At 38.3% G+C, this 14,805-nt stretch overlaps 8 protein-coding genes across 8 annotated transcripts; all 8 read right to left on the bottom strand.

Annotated features, from left to right (window-relative positions):
- Positions 1-304: 304 nt before the first annotated feature.
- On the bottom strand, positions 305-1,321 carry LSM04_007902 (uncharacterized protein; the record flags this gene model as incomplete). Its single annotated transcript, XM_067330658.1, has 1 exon — positions 305-1,321. The coding sequence occupies one exon, from the start codon at positions 1,319-1,321 to the stop codon at positions 305-307; it is 1,017 nt and encodes a 338-aa protein (XP_067188575.1).
- A 250-nt stretch (positions 1,322-1,571) lies between these two features.
- Positions 1,572-2,348, bottom strand: LSM04_002322 (Ankyrin repeat-containing domain; the record flags this gene model as incomplete). The annotated part of the gene is made up of 1 exon (XM_067330659.1): positions 1,572-2,348. The coding sequence occupies one exon, from the start codon at positions 2,346-2,348 to the stop codon at positions 1,572-1,574; it is 777 nt and encodes a 258-aa protein (XP_067188512.1).
- A 3,073-nt stretch (positions 2,349-5,421) lies between these two features.
- On the bottom strand, positions 5,422-6,333 carry LSM04_006004 (Calcineurin-like phosphoesterase domain; the record flags this gene model as incomplete). Its single annotated transcript, XM_067330660.1, has 1 exon — positions 5,422-6,333. One exon carries the CDS (start codon positions 6,331-6,333, stop codon positions 5,422-5,424), a length of 912 nt encoding a protein of 303 aa, XP_067188552.1.
- Positions 6,334-7,302: 969 nt separating this feature from the next.
- LSM04_002847 (Potassium channel tetramerization-type BTB domain) lies at positions 7,303-8,253 on the bottom strand (the record flags this gene model as incomplete). Its single annotated transcript, XM_067330663.1, has 1 exon — positions 7,303-8,253. The coding sequence occupies one exon, from the start codon at positions 8,251-8,253 to the stop codon at positions 7,303-7,305; it is 951 nt and encodes a 316-aa protein (XP_067188517.1).
- A 496-nt stretch (positions 8,254-8,749) lies between these two features.
- Positions 8,750-9,388, bottom strand: LSM04_002803 (Protein of unknown function DUF4539; the record flags this gene model as incomplete). Its single annotated transcript, XM_067330664.1, has 1 exon — positions 8,750-9,388. The coding sequence occupies one exon, from the start codon at positions 9,386-9,388 to the stop codon at positions 8,750-8,752; it is 639 nt and encodes a 212-aa protein (XP_067188515.1).
- Positions 9,389-10,034: 646 nt separating this feature from the next.
- Positions 10,035-11,750, bottom strand: LSM04_003236 (SNARE associated Golgi protein; the record flags this gene model as incomplete). The annotated part of the gene is made up of 1 exon (XM_067330665.1): positions 10,035-11,750. One exon carries the CDS (start codon positions 11,748-11,750, stop codon positions 10,035-10,037), a length of 1,716 nt encoding a protein of 571 aa, XP_067188520.1.
- A 392-nt stretch (positions 11,751-12,142) lies between these two features.
- Positions 12,143-13,729, bottom strand: LSM04_008930 (Sas10/Utp3/C1D; the record flags this gene model as incomplete). Its single annotated transcript, XM_067330666.1, has 1 exon — positions 12,143-13,729. One exon carries the CDS (start codon positions 13,727-13,729, stop codon positions 12,143-12,145), a length of 1,587 nt encoding a protein of 528 aa, XP_067188585.1.
- A 274-nt stretch (positions 13,730-14,003) lies between these two features.
- LSM04_008198 (uncharacterized protein) lies at positions 14,004-14,561 on the bottom strand (the record flags this gene model as incomplete). The annotated part of the gene is made up of 1 exon (XM_067330667.1): positions 14,004-14,561. The coding sequence occupies one exon, from the start codon at positions 14,559-14,561 to the stop codon at positions 14,004-14,006; it is 558 nt and encodes a 185-aa protein (XP_067188577.1).
- Positions 14,562-14,805: the final 244 nt, after the last annotated feature.

Here is a 14,805-nt window from a genome sequence, read left to right on the forward strand (position 1 = left end):
AACCGACAAAATGGTTCTGAGAGAGACCATCACACACGAGAGCAAAGTTGGTTTCAAAAAAAAAGAAATAAATAAAAACAGTGAACAAAGAGTAAAAAAAAAAAATAATAATTAACAAAAATCAAACACATCAAAAATATATATTTATTTATAATAAAGAATACGTTTCTCTCTCTCTCTCTGTCTGTCTCTTCCTTGTGAATATTCAGGCGGAATAAAATTTACCCCCGTAGCAATTATAATCTTTTGCTAACAACAATAATTTCCTTTCCCGTCTTAATTATTCCTCTCGCGCAACATAACGTCACATTGTTACAAGTGACTTATGGTGTGAACCCATCATAATATTCCAGCGTCGTTTCGCCAAGATAAAGTATTTATGCATATGTACCCATGCACGACCATGTGTTCGCCATAGCGACATATCCAATGCTATCGCAGCGATAAAAACAATCACTGCAGCAATAACAGAAAAAAAACTACAGTATGCTTGAGTACATTTCTCTTCTAGCAACCACCAAACACATTTAAATACTATATATGCTGGAATGCAAATAACTAATAAAAATAATCCGTAATGTAACAATACAAAATCACAGGTAAAAGGCACTAATGCTATATTATGCTTACATCGTGAAAACAAAGTCGCTTCATACCAATCAGCAAGGTAAACCCGTGTTGCCTTTACACATATGAGTTTGGGATGCATCTCAATAAGGGTATTTAAAGCTTGTACCGATAGTTCATTTTTCCAATCTCGTGGTGGATCATCTAATGAAAAAGCATCTATTACGTCTACATGCTTACATGCCATCAGTACTCGATGTATTGCGGTTGCATCGTTCCATCCTTCCAAGGTGAGAGTACGTAATTGTCCGCATCGTTGGAGGTATGGCACAAGATGCATAGCCATTGGTTGACAATGTTGAGAAAGATAAAGGTACTCTACTCCAGGATTCCATCGAAATAAAGGTTCTAATAACTTTGCATCTAAAGCATCAAACGACTCAGTATTACATGATGCAGGAACTATAATACTCTTACAACCTCGTTCTGCTCCAAATACGAAAATTCCACGTGTTCTACTACGATGAGAAGGGAGAAAGTATGCAGTATTCACAATACATGTTTGTTGTTCAGGAAATCCAAATAAAGAAGGATTAGTAGCAGCATACCCGAGAACCGCATGAATATCATTTAAACTCCACCGTTGTAATGGCATCACACGAAAAAACCCCCGATAAATGGGCAGATGACTCGTTATCCTTCGTCTTTCCACAAATGGGTTGAAGAACTTTGGACGACAGTATCGTGGCTCCATGGCATCACTCTTATGCTTCAAAAAAGAAAAGAGAGCAAAAAAAATAAAGAAATAATTAAAAAAAAAGAGCCTTCCCCTCGAATAAAACTGAATTACCAAGAGAACCCGAATTAAGCGGAGACTAGAGGAAAAGGAAAACAATAAAAAAAGAAAATACTACAAGAAGAAAACTGTTTTTTTTTTGTATTATTTCCCTTCTTTCTTTTTCATTTTCCTTTTCTCTGAAATACAGATTAAACGTGAGAAAATCTTATTCGATTCCGTCAACATCTGATGAACCCAAAAGAGTTGCAGGATTAATATGTTTGGGTTGTGAATCAGTTATGGCGGCAGTAGCAGGAAGAAGAGGAGAAGAAGGAATTCTTTCACTAGAGGAAGGTTCTACTCTTCCAATACGGAAAGCAGAACCAGCACTACCATTACCACTTTTATCATTATTATTATTATTATTATTATTATTATTATTATTATCCATATTAGTGTTTCCACTGTTTTTACAGTTACTGTACTGTACCTCCTCCATACCTTCCTCTGAAGGTGTCTCATCAGCTGCTATCGTTTCACCAACGCCGAGTGTAGCCCCTCCAACGTAAGTCTCTATTTCATCATCATGATCCAGAAGCAACGTCTCCATTTCCTCAAACCGTTTGCCATAGATTAGTTGCAGTGGTGTCTTTCCAAATAAATTCTTTGCAGAGGCGTGCCATCCCCATGTAATCAACAGCCGTGCTGCGTTTAATTGATTATTAAGTGCCGCAAAGTGAAGAGCGGTGTTTCCCTCGTGGTTGGGCACATCCGGTGTGGCACCAAACTCCATCAATGTGTGCATGATGGCGGTGTGGCCGTTGGCGGCTGCCAAGTGCATTGCTGTGCGTCCCTGTTCATCCTGAGCGCTAATGAGATGTGGCGATTCGACGAGAAAACTGCCGAGCCGCTGGGCATCATCGCCATCGTTGTAGCGGGCACAGTCAAGCATGGCGTCTAGTGCAGACTCCGCCGTGCGGTACTCCACGTCCTCCGTGTTCATTTACAACTGCGGTGTTGGACGAACCTTTTTTATATTTCGTTCTATACCTGGCCTACATGAGGGAGACGAGAAGAGATTAGAGGGAGAAAGTAGAAAAGAGGATAATACAAAATAAAAAAGGGAGTGGATAAGAGAATGGCGGATCCATGAGGCAGTGGGGGGAGAGGGGGTGGGGTGGAGAGAACCAAATGCGTAAGGTGGTGGGGAGAAGAAAAAGAGCGAGAGAGAAAACGAAAGAAAAACAGAAAAGAGAAAACGACATAATTCTTTTGTTTTTTTGTTTTTTGTTTGAATTATTGATCCGTTCAAAAAAAAAATTGTCGAATTGGTAGATGGAGAGAAGACAGGAACACCCAAACTGATGAAATAGGCGTAATTGGAGAAATAAAAGGGCGTTTTTTTTTTTTTTCAACGGACAACAGAGCGTCTGTAATTCCTGCGTGTTGCTTTTTTTTTTCTTTTCTTTTTCGTTTTCCTCTTCTATTTATACTTTTCTCGCTTTTTTTCTGTTTGGAATGCCACAGCCAATACAAGAATGAAAAAAGAAAGAAACAATCATTTCACGGAAGTAAGAAAAAAAATCATATTGTTAAAAATATATATATATATATATATATATATATATATATCCTTTCTGTGCACCACCCTTTTTAGCGGGCGTATCTTCTTGCTTCCAATCATAAAGGGGAAAGAGACATAAGCAACAAGCGAAAAAAAAAACACGACGAATGCAAGCAAAGACAAAATGAAAGAAAACAAAAAAAAAGGAAGAAAAGTAGCAAGGATATAAAAAAGAAAAAGAAGAAGGATAACAAAAACTAATCTTTCCTTCTTCAAAAATGCCTTTCTTCTTTATACGTATGTATATGTATATATTTTCTTCCATTGGTACTGTGATACGGGGTTTTTTCTTTTTTTGTTTTTTATTTTATTTCTGTTTTCCTATTTCTTCTGTTTAATCATTTTTTCTTCTACATATCCCGTTAAGAGGGCTGAGAAACAGTAATAATAATAATAATAATAATAATAATAGTGCACTCTTCCATTTTCTTTTTCCCCCTTTGGTGTTATTTTATCTTCCTTCTCCGTTTATGTATCTCTTTAATGGGTGTCTGCACACCATGTGCTTGGAAACTTACAACTAATATATTCCTCAAATCTAAAATCACACTTACACACACGTATACACAATGCATACAGAGATGGCAAAAATAAAAGAAATATAAATATACTGCACGCATCTAGTTGATGAAACGCAGTTCTTCTCGTATTTTTTTTTCTTTTGTTCTTCTGCTCCTTGATGCTGCCCCAATCAATAGAAGAAAAAATAAAAGAAAAAAAAATACAAACTTTACTTGGAAAGGAATCTAAAAACAATCCTCTTGTTATTCTTTCTTTCGCATCCCATGACACTGTGCATATGTGTTTATGTGTGTATGGGAAAGAAAAAAACAACGTTAATTTGAAGCACCACATGTGTAGGCATCCTGTCCATTAGATCCTCTTTTGTACGCAATTAATTTTCTGCATAAAGATGATTGAAACATATTATATATATATATATATATATAATATAGATATATAGCTATACAATGAGGGAAAAAGAGACAAAAGCAGATGTGTGATGTTATTTTTTCATTATTTTTCTTTCTTTTTATTTTTCACTCCTCCTTTCGTTTTTTCTCTCCTTTTTTTTACTTCTTCTAATCGTTTTTTTCTTCCATTTTTCTGTTATTCTTCACCAACTCAAAAAAAAAAGATCAGTACATGTCTCGATATACAATGTGTGTTGCAGAGTTTAAATAACGGACAAGTATACAAGAATGTCTACTGCACGAGATGTGCAGACATACCTGCAGTTACACTCATTTCTGATATTTACTCTCTTTTTTTGTTATTTCTTCTCCTTTCTCTTTTTCTTTTCCGTACTTACTGTCTATCTTTTTTCCCTTTTTCTTTTCCCTTTCCAGTTCAGCAACTCTCCTGCTCTCACTACCCAAGAGATGTATTTATTTATTTACTTATTGAGTGAATGAAATAACGGTAAAAGTGCAGAAATGGCGCATAGCAACACAGTATGATGGGGAATTGCAAGAGAGTTGCGATTACACACAAACACAAAAAAAAAGAGAAAAAAAACACGGACGCAGTACAGAAATAAATAAAAAAGAAATTAGTGAACGATGACAGAAACAAACAAACACACATATACAGACATACACATACAGACACAAAAGAGTGCAGCAAGCAAGAAAAGAAAAAAAAGGGTAATGGAAAAAAAAAGTTAAATGAGTAGCAGAAAAATGTCACAAGTACATAACCATACCCAATAACTACACAATTTATAGGCACAGTAAGAGTAACATCAAGAAAAAAGAAAGAGAGAGAAATTACAGACAAAAGCAACGGATGGAGAAGGATAGGACGAGGGATACAATACGAGAGAAAAATTGAAACGCCAATACAACCAAATTCAATATTCTTGAGATTCCCTAATATATATATATATATATATATATATATATATATATATATATATATATTATAATTCCTTTTTTCCTCGTCTATTTTCAACTTATTCTTTTCTTCCGTTTTTGAAGTACAACGGCCCTTTCTCTCTTTCTATTTCCGTTCCCATCCACTCCCCACCCTCGCTCCGTTTTGTTTTCCTTCCAATGATCTTTTATATTTTTTTTTCTTCCTCATCCAAAAATAATACGTGCAAATAAGTCAATGAAATGAATCTTTTCTGCTCTTCCCTTTTTTTCATTCTCTCCTGATGCCGATTCCTCTCGCATTCCATAAATGTTTGTTTGCTGTTGTTTTTTTGCTTAGTTGTTGTTTTTTTTTGCTTTTTGTTTCTTCTTTTTTTCCTTTTCTTCGCATTCTCCATCCCATCTCACTCTCACGCTCTTGTATACACAATCAATCAATCAATCATCCCTTATGTCCTTTCACGTCAATGTTCACCTCTTCTGTTTTCTCATGGCCTCTTCTCACTCCCTTTTCTTAGTACACATCATTCTCTCGTATATATATATATATATATATATATATATATCATTTTTTCTTTCTATTGGTAAAACTTCGGCTTCTTCACCGCTGGTTTGAGAATTTGGAAGGAACAAAGAAGGTCTGCGTCCACTGACATCACCGCCCCGCTGTTATCAAACTCATTACAGTAATTAGGTGCCGAAAAAATTGTTATTAATTGCCTTTTCGCGAAAAATTGGTAGCCGTCTTCCACTACTTGATGCGCACGAACAATAAGATCAAACTCGTGCTTCCGAAGAAACTTTTCTACGATATCTTGACCGAACGTAAAAGAAACGCCTCTATCATTTTCACCCCAGCCGGAAAGACCCTCTTCAGGATCCGACCACAACAAATCGCAAATGAGGCCGGTGTCGGCAACATCACATGGTCGGCCAATCTTTTTAATTTGATCCATCGATTGAAGTTCAGGCGAAAGGCCACCATGACAGCAGAAGATTTTGTCATCAATAATACAAGCAACAGGGAGACAGTTAAACGTGTCGGTGAAGGCTTTCCAGAGACGAATGTTGTAGCGTCGCTTGCACTCATCAAAGAAGCCGTAAATACGGTTGATACTCGCACATTCATGATTCCCGCGAAGCACAAAGAAGTTTTCAGGAAACTTCACCTTGAAGGCAAGCACAAGGCAAATAGTTTCCAAGCCCTGTTTCCCACGGTCTACGTAATCTCCAAGAAAAAGATAATTAGCAGTAGGGGGAAAACCTCCGTTTTCAAATAATCGGATAAGGTCATAGTACTGACCGTGGATGTCCCCGCATATTTTAATGGGGGCCTCTAGCTCCAGGAGTGCGGGCTGCGCGAGGAGAATCTCACGACTTCGCATGGCAAGATTTCTCACATCATTTTCTGCTAGATTGACTTGCTTGCCTGGCTTTGAGACACGAGCTTCCAACAATTTATCAATAATGGCATCCACATCTAAAGACATGGTGAACGCTAGAGAATTCTCTCAATTTGCTTCTCTTCTTTTTTTTTTTCGTTAATAATGCTCGCGTGTATGAATATCTTTTTTTTTTTTTTTCGGTTACCCTTTTCCCTCACTTTTCTTGCTATGCAAATATATACAATATATATATATCTATATCTATATATATATATATATGAAAAAACTTAATTTCTGCGATTCTCCTGTTTATTAATGTTTATTTGCCTTTCTCTCTTTTTGTATATTTTTTTTCCTTGTAATATTATTATACCCCCCCCCCCCTACTTTCTTTCTTTTTCTTCTTCTCCTCCTTTTTCTTTCAGAATCCTTTCGTCTCTGTAAGATCAGAGCACACACGTGTGAATGAGTGTATATTTGTTTTCTGTCAACTAGAATAACTTTCTTTCTCTTTTTTTTTTTTTTTACTGCTGCCGTTAGTCCCTTGTATCTTATTTCTTCTTACCTTTCTGTGCTACCTTTCCCTTATGCAACAAGCAACTATTTAATTCCTTCACCAGTGGTGCGGTAGTGTCTTTTTTCTTATTTCTTTTATTTCAAAAACAGATCGTTTGTGCTTTTCTGTTACAGTGGCAACAGAACACACACACACACTCACCAACACACCAGCGGAGTCCCCTTGCTACTAAAATCTGATGTGAATTATGCAACAATTCAGAAGAAAAAAGAAAAAAAAAAGAAAATATGTATTACTTATTCAGTAGAGCAAATAGGAAGTAAAAAGAATGAAAAAAATAAACAATTAAGATATTATGTAGAAATATTACGTGCATTTCCTACATTCATACTCATGATCTTATTGTTCTTGTTGGGTAATACAGCATCTGAGCTGCCACACCTGTGAGAAGTAAGGGGGGAAAAAAAAAAGACAGCAACAAAAAAGAAAAAGAAAACTAAAAAAAAAACAAGCAAACAACCACATATCCGAAACAAGAGAAATTAACATCATAACAATCACGGAGAGAAGGAATCCTCTGCAGGAGACGTTTCCTCTTCACACGAGTCAATAGTAATGCACTTCTCAATAATCACAGCGGAGGTACCGTGCAAACTCACCGCGAAATGTAATGGTGGCACCGGCTCTGGCCATTCTGTCTCATGCATTTTCAGAGTTCCGCAATAAAAGACAACTTTAGCGGATGCCGTGGGTGTGAAGTGCACCTCCACTTCAATGAGATCACGGGTCTTAAATCCTGTTCCGGATGTGTATATCTGCTCCCCATTGAAGCAGCGAACGAGTTCACCGGTGTTGCAGTACGTAATAGCGTGTGATTGGTTCTGCAGCGGCTCATTCTCAGCTGGCGATTCTGTACCGAGTAAACCAACCGACACCAATTCACACTTATCTACACGAAGCGTAAGAATAGACTTTCCTTTAATAGGAAGTGGTTCATTACCGCACGTACCAAGGATATTATCTGTACTAAAAAGCGTATTATCTGGAGATACACCTGGTCCGCTGACGAAACGCCACTGAGCAGGTGGATCAATTAACGCCCGTAGTTTTTCAATACGGTAGAACTCCGCATCTTCAGCTAAAAAGACAATTTGCTCTGTGGCAAGCGGCAAACCGTAGCCTCGCAAATAATTAAGAATGTGTCTAAAGTTTTCAGGATCACGATCAACAAAGGGATTTCCCATAGCATCTCGTGGAAGCCCTGCAAAGTCATTGTTCAGCCACTCTGACAAGAGAGAGGGTTCTGAACGTAGTGTACTCTCTAGTGTTGTGATACTGCTTCCGCCCACGTTAATACAAACACGTCTGTCAACGCTTGAATGGGAGAGTGCCTGTGATGCGTGTACATCTTGACGAGTGTCTATTTGCTTCTCAGTTTCATCAACTCTCTCCGATCTCTCCGCACTACGCCTTCGCTTGTATTTTTTTGATGGTGCACCTTGAGTCATACTTTTTTTTCTCCTTTTTTATTTGATTTTTCTATATACTTTTTCTCTGTGTTTTCGTATTTTTTGTTTCTGTCAATTTATTGTTCCTGCAAGTTTACTTTTCGATTTCTTGCTTAATTGGAACAAGAGAAAAAATATAATTTACAGTTGAGGAGAATCAATTCCTCAGTTTCCCTGTCTTCTTTTTTCCTTCTAGATCCCCTCTTTATTGGTTTATCCGTGTAGATTCTATAGTAAAAGATTTCTCCAAAGAGAGTTTGTTCCCAGGAGAAACAGAAAAAAGAAAAAAAACACTAAGAGTGGGAGAAGGCACCAAAAATAATATATTAATGCACATTATGGAACAAAAACATCCAAATTGTGTAGCCTTCAGATGTCACCAAATAAAAATAAGAATAAAAAAATGCATATAAAATAATTTCTCTGTCTCTCTGTGTACAAATGTGCAAACTGTTTAAAAAGAAAAAAAAAAACACACACTCTTTTCACCCATGTATTACAGATCATCTGCCAACTGTAAGCAGTCATCATCATCATCATCATAGTCGTTATTACCTCCAATAAGGGTTACTGGGTTTGCCCCAGCAGTCGTAGCATCATTATTGGTAACCGCCGCAGCTGTTGCTGCTCCAAGATACCTTTCGTTCGTACTATCATCCGCTATATCGCATGTTAAGGAGTTACGCGTGTCAGGTAAATTATCTGCACTATGAGCTGCCATATCTGTAAAAAAGAGGGATGATGATGCATCACCTAAATCGAGATGACGTCCACTCTCTGGTGGTCCTCCTGGTAACAAGAGAGCAATGAGATGCTCTAGACAAACAATCAATACAGGTGGCATTAAGGCGGGAACCACAACTAAAGTGACATCGCGAAAAAGAAGCAATGCTCCCGCCGTCACAGCATCCGGGTAAGAACTTGTAACAGCACCATGAATAGCACAATGCATAGTGCCTGTTGTGTCTCGTAATAGCACCGTACAATCTTCAGCAGACTCTGCCACAACTTTCTCCACTATCCCTCCACAGCAAACCACCTTCTGTGATGACGGTAAAGTACCCACATGAGAGAGTGAGGTTAATGAGAGTCCTTGGGCAGATGCCTCCCGTTGAAGCAGAGCCTGAATGTCCATTTTATCTACAGCTTTATTGCCCTACTACAGAAGGCAGTAGTTCTTTATTGCCGCCTTCTCTTGTAAAGCAATTGGCCAGCAAACAAAAAAAAAAAAAAAAAAAAAAAAAAAAATAATAATAATAATAATAATAATAATAATAATTGATTAAAGAAGGCATTTTTTTGTTTTTTTAAGGAAAACATTCTATAGAAAATAAAAAGAGAGATTACCAAAACAAATTTGCCACTACTCATAGCAAAAAAAGTATAGGAAAGTTTGAATATGCAATCATGCCAGTGCGTACAATGGAATATGACAATTCTTCTAGCATTACCTATAAACATGGTGACAAGAGCAATAGCATGATTTTTCTTTCTTTTTTTTAATCATTTTTACAGTATTTTTGCTTTTCATTCCTTCTTGTTTTGTATATTCCCTCTATTTCAATTCCTTAGATAAGCCAGGAATTTCCCATAGACTCATGACTCTTTCCGTTCAGATATATCCATCCTTTTTTTTCCTTCTGTGGACCTTTCACTACATCCATTTTCTATTTTCTTTCGTCTGTTTTTCTTTTTATTTAAAACACAACTCACACACCCAACTATATATATAGTTACAAGAAGCCAGAGAAAAAAAAAGAGAGAGATCGGCAACGACCCCATTACACACTCTTCTGAGTGTGTAGAGCATATAAAGCTCCAGATGCAAGTGCCATACGCACGCCCCAAAGCGTCCATTGGTTAAGCGACTCATTTGTGCATTGCATACAAAAAAATGTATGCAGGGAAAGTGACATAGCGAGCACAAACAGTGTATAAGAAGATATCACGAGTCCAACAATGGCAGTTGCCCCAAATATCATCATAGTTGTTGTTTCAAATCTTGAGTTTGACGCATCCACCTCACTAGCTCTCGCTAGTTCAATAAGACCCCATAGTTCATCCTCGCTCACCGTATCTTTTGTACGACGATGTGAAACCATTTTCTTTACACGTTCCAAAGTATTTTTATCTCTTTCTTCTTGCTCATTTTGTGCAAAGGCTTCCACAATAGATTTGGCAAACCAAGCAACAGCGGCCACAACAAACCAGTGCATAATCATCATAATAATAGAGCTTCCATCTTCTTTGGTTTGCTGAGCAGTGCCACGTGCTCTGGCTGCAATACCTTCACGTGCATTTACGATTGCTTCAACAAATTTCTCAATCAATCTCTTCGCACCTTGTGGTGCTATAAACGATGGAAGAGTAACAACACTTGCTACTGCACCTCCAACTCGTCTAATAATTCGTTCTATATTGTTCCCAGAGAATAAGTAGACAAAAAATACTGCCTGCATGTTAACTTTAATCAAAGCTTTACCAATAAAGGTAGCTCCAAAGAAGGTCCAAAAAGGCATGAGAAACTGTCCGCACGCCATACCACAAAGATCAAACGCCATGTTAGGCCAAGCAGCAAGAAGGAGAATAGCCCAAAAACCATAACGTTTAATTTTCTCAAGTGTCCAGGCTTTCATATGATTTAAAACGTCATATTTTGAAGCCTCCTCTAATTCTCCATGTCTTTTCCCTTGTCTAGCAGCAGCATAACTCAAAGCATAAGGTGGTATTTCTCCTATTGCAGTTCCAGCACCCCACATAACGCAAGCAGGAATTACCTTAAACAAACGAGCAATAATGGATACAGAGGCTGTTGTAGTTGGTGTAATACAAAGAAATGTGCGATCACTTGGGCCATAAAAAAGGTTTACTGGATACGTCCAATAATTTGAATTTCCGCAAGAATCCGCGGCAGCACAAGAAAGATATATATGAGGAAAAAGAAAAAGTAGTCCTGAATGCATTCCTGTTCCCAATCCAATGGAAGAGAGAATACCAAGCACAAGCCACCAGATGGCATCTGCAACAAGATATTCCACTTCCCGCCAAATACCTTGGCTAAAGAAAGCGTCCCGTCTAAATGAATCACCTTTTCCTTTTTCCCACCATAGCAGAAACTGGGCTTTGTTAAGGCGAGAAATATTAGCAGGAAATGCATTCTTCGCCTTATTACCAGTACCTCGTTTATGGTGGAGAACCTCAGTGTAATACCTCTCAAAGTCATCGGGCGATACTAGACCATCACCATCACTATCAAGCGCTGTGAATGCGTGTCCAGCAGAAGAATCGATCCAAAAGATCGATATGGCAGCTGTAATAAAAAGGACTGGTAGGAGAATTCGTAGAGTTGACGGTCGCAGGAGTGTAGAAACGTAGTGAAAGACAGATTTCGCACAGTACGACAAGCAAAGGCGAGTGGTTCGCAATGGCTCGCGAATAAGGCTTATATCTTCTCGCTCGCAAGCTAGTAGTTTCTCAACCTGTGCCATACCTGTCATTTTATCTTACCTAAGAAATATTAACCTTCTACCAACTGTATTTACCTTTCCAGGAAAAAAAAAAAACAAATTCAACAACAACAACAAAAAAAAAATAAGGTACAAATATAATATCCATATATTGAGCTAATACATCAATAAAATCATAAAATAATTACACCTGCTAATTTGTTTACCAGCCTTTCTTATTTTTATTGGCGGCTTTTTTTCTCTTCCATCGGTTGGAGAAAAAAAAAAACAACAACAACAAATTAGTGCGACTTTCGCATTATAACGTTCGTCAAAGCTCATTTGCATTACACGAGTACACAAAACAGAAATGAAGAGTAACTCTTCCCAATTTGTATTTTTTCCTTTTTTTTTCTCTTTTCCATCTTTCTTTTTCATTTCTCCTAAAACCGAATGCTCTGGGTAACGCGTGACTTGATAGAGGATACACCAATAAAGCCACCCTCCGGTTCGGGCTGTGAGGTGCGTGACTGTGCCTTGTGTATGCGCATGCCCTTCTCGTACTTCCGCCTTTGTGCCGTGCGTGGCGTCTTGCGGTCCTTTGGGCGTGTCTTTGTGAGTCCCCGGTGCGTCTCGATCTTCTTGTTTGTCTTGCGACGGCCGACTTCCGGCTCCTCGAGTTTCGCCTTTGGCTGCGAGGCCGCGGCACTGCGGTGTGCCTCCCGCTCAAGCTCCTCTGCGAGCAGCACGTCGTAGTCGGCCACATCATCTTCGCTGAGGAGACTTTCTTCTTCATCATCATCATTGATCATGATATTATTATTATTATTATTATTATTATTATTATTATTATCGTCGTCTTCAGCGCTGTCGTCATGTTTTCCAGCAGCGTTCGCCGCAGACCCATTGGCTAGCAAACGTTGCCGCCTCTTAAGTCGTTCGACAAGAGAAAGCCCATGTTCTTCACCCTCATCATCAGCAGTTAGTTTTACAAAATACTGATCCTCATCCTCATGATAACCGAGTGCTGATACAGCTGCCTTTCGGTCAACCGCTGAAATACCATCAGGGATATCAGATTTCTTTGTACGGATACGATTCATTGTAGAAAATTCTTCCTTTTCAATTGCATCAGCCTTCTTAACCGCCTCCAACTGCTTACGACTCTTCTTCCCTTCACTGTTCGCCGCAAGAGAGCCTCGTTCATTATGCTGAAGTGGTCGCAATGTATCAATATGTGCCGCAGAAGTGGTCTTACCGCTAAGGAGACGATTAAGCGAATATTGTAGTTTTTCTTCTAACGGAAACAGTTTTTCAAGATACACACGAATCTCTACCAGATTATCAATGACAGGATGTCCTGCCACTTTTTTTCCCCCTGTTTTAAGAAGCAAGTAAAAGGTGACATGCATACAGTAGCTTAACATTAGTTGGACTTTTGTCTCTAAGAATTGAACGAGGTTTCGGTCTGCATCTGATAAACGACGCTGAAAGAGTAATTCTTGAAGTGGTTTAGCTAACTCCTTAACTTCAGCAAGATATTGTTTCATTTCTTCCAACATTTTAATCATCTCTGGGGACTCCTTTTGTATAATAGCCATTCTCTCTGAAGATGAAAGAGCAGCATAGTCACGTTCCACTGCCTCAATTACGGGGGCAACATTATTTGCGCCATTGGTTTCATTACTTCTTTTACGTTTAATACCAGTTATAATACCTCCAACATCGAAATCGGATTCAATCATTTTTCGTCGCATATTTTTATTTGCTTCCACTGCAAGTGCCTCTTCCTCCAGGTGGGCGCCGCGTTCATCATCGTCGTCATCGTAGCCCTCCATCTTATGCGCTTCTGAGGGTAATACATCTTCCGGTTCCTCGTCCTCATTTTTCTTTCTGCTAGCACGACGATTGTGAATGACATCTTCGTCTTCCACTACGTAGTCGTCCACCTCGAGGTCAAGATCCTCAACAATTTCATTTCTCTGCTCCTCCTTCTTGCTCCGCTTTTTCAGCGGTCCTTTCTTCGCCATCTGTAGGAGTACTCTTACTCTTTCTCTGTCTCTGTCTCTCTTTGTAGAGCTATTAAACTTGTGAAAAACAAATACGTAATAAGACATAGAAAGAGTAACAAAAAAAAAAAAAGAATTAAAGGAAAAAAAGCGGAAGGAATGATAACATTCAATAAAAGATACAGTGCGCACATTTGCCATTAAACAAAATAATAATAATAATAATAATAATAATAATAATAACGAATAACCTGTGTATACACAGTTCATAATTTCTCTTCCCACACCGTGGGAACTAGCCCCATAACTCTGCTGCATCTACAGCAGGGCCATAAACTCCACGACTAGAAACTCCCTGTTCTCGACACCACCTTCCACGAACACGTTGTAACTTCATGTACCACCCCCAAAATTCTAAAGTTTTTAACTGCTCAACTTTTCTCCTATCCCTACGCATTTTCTTGGCGGTATCAATTCTTTTCTCAGATGCATGTTCATAGACAACACGTGGGGTCATTGGTATAACTGGAAGATGACGTGATTCTCTTTGAGGCTTTGGATGGTTCGCCAATAACTTGTGAACATCGCTGAAACCCTGATAAAGACCTGGTTGTGGTGTAGTAGGTACTTGACCTTGATAATCAGTTCCTGTTCGCATAAGATATCGATGACGAAAATCAGAGACCCAAAAAGATGGACGTGCGTGATTTTCATTCATCACTACTCTCCAATACTGACGGTTGTACGCATTCGTCCGAGAACTGCTCCAGCGACGTGTAAATTGACGGATTTTTGGTGGAACAGGATACGATTGAATCGATTTCCGCTGCAGAAAGGGAGTAATATGCAACATAATTACTGAATGTAAGCCAAATAATACCCCCACTAACTGTTTGAGAAAAAAAAAAAAAACACACAAAAAAAAAAATAATAGAAATATAAATATACAAAAAAAAACACAATATTTGTAAGAATCCATAAAAGAAATATCCCTAGATGGGTTCCATGATTAAAGAATATTACAAGAATTTCTGAAGTTAGAATGTCTAGGGAAAAAAAAAATAACAATAAAGATTTCATTCAAAATGACTATTGAT

The sequence above is a fragment of the Trypanosoma melophagium genome (assembly GCF_022059095.1).
Source record: "Trypanosoma melophagium isolate St. Kilda chromosome Unknown ctg36segment0, whole genome shotgun sequence".
Taxonomy (NCBI): Eukaryota; Euglenozoa; class Kinetoplastea; order Trypanosomatida; family Trypanosomatidae; genus Trypanosoma; species Trypanosoma melophagium.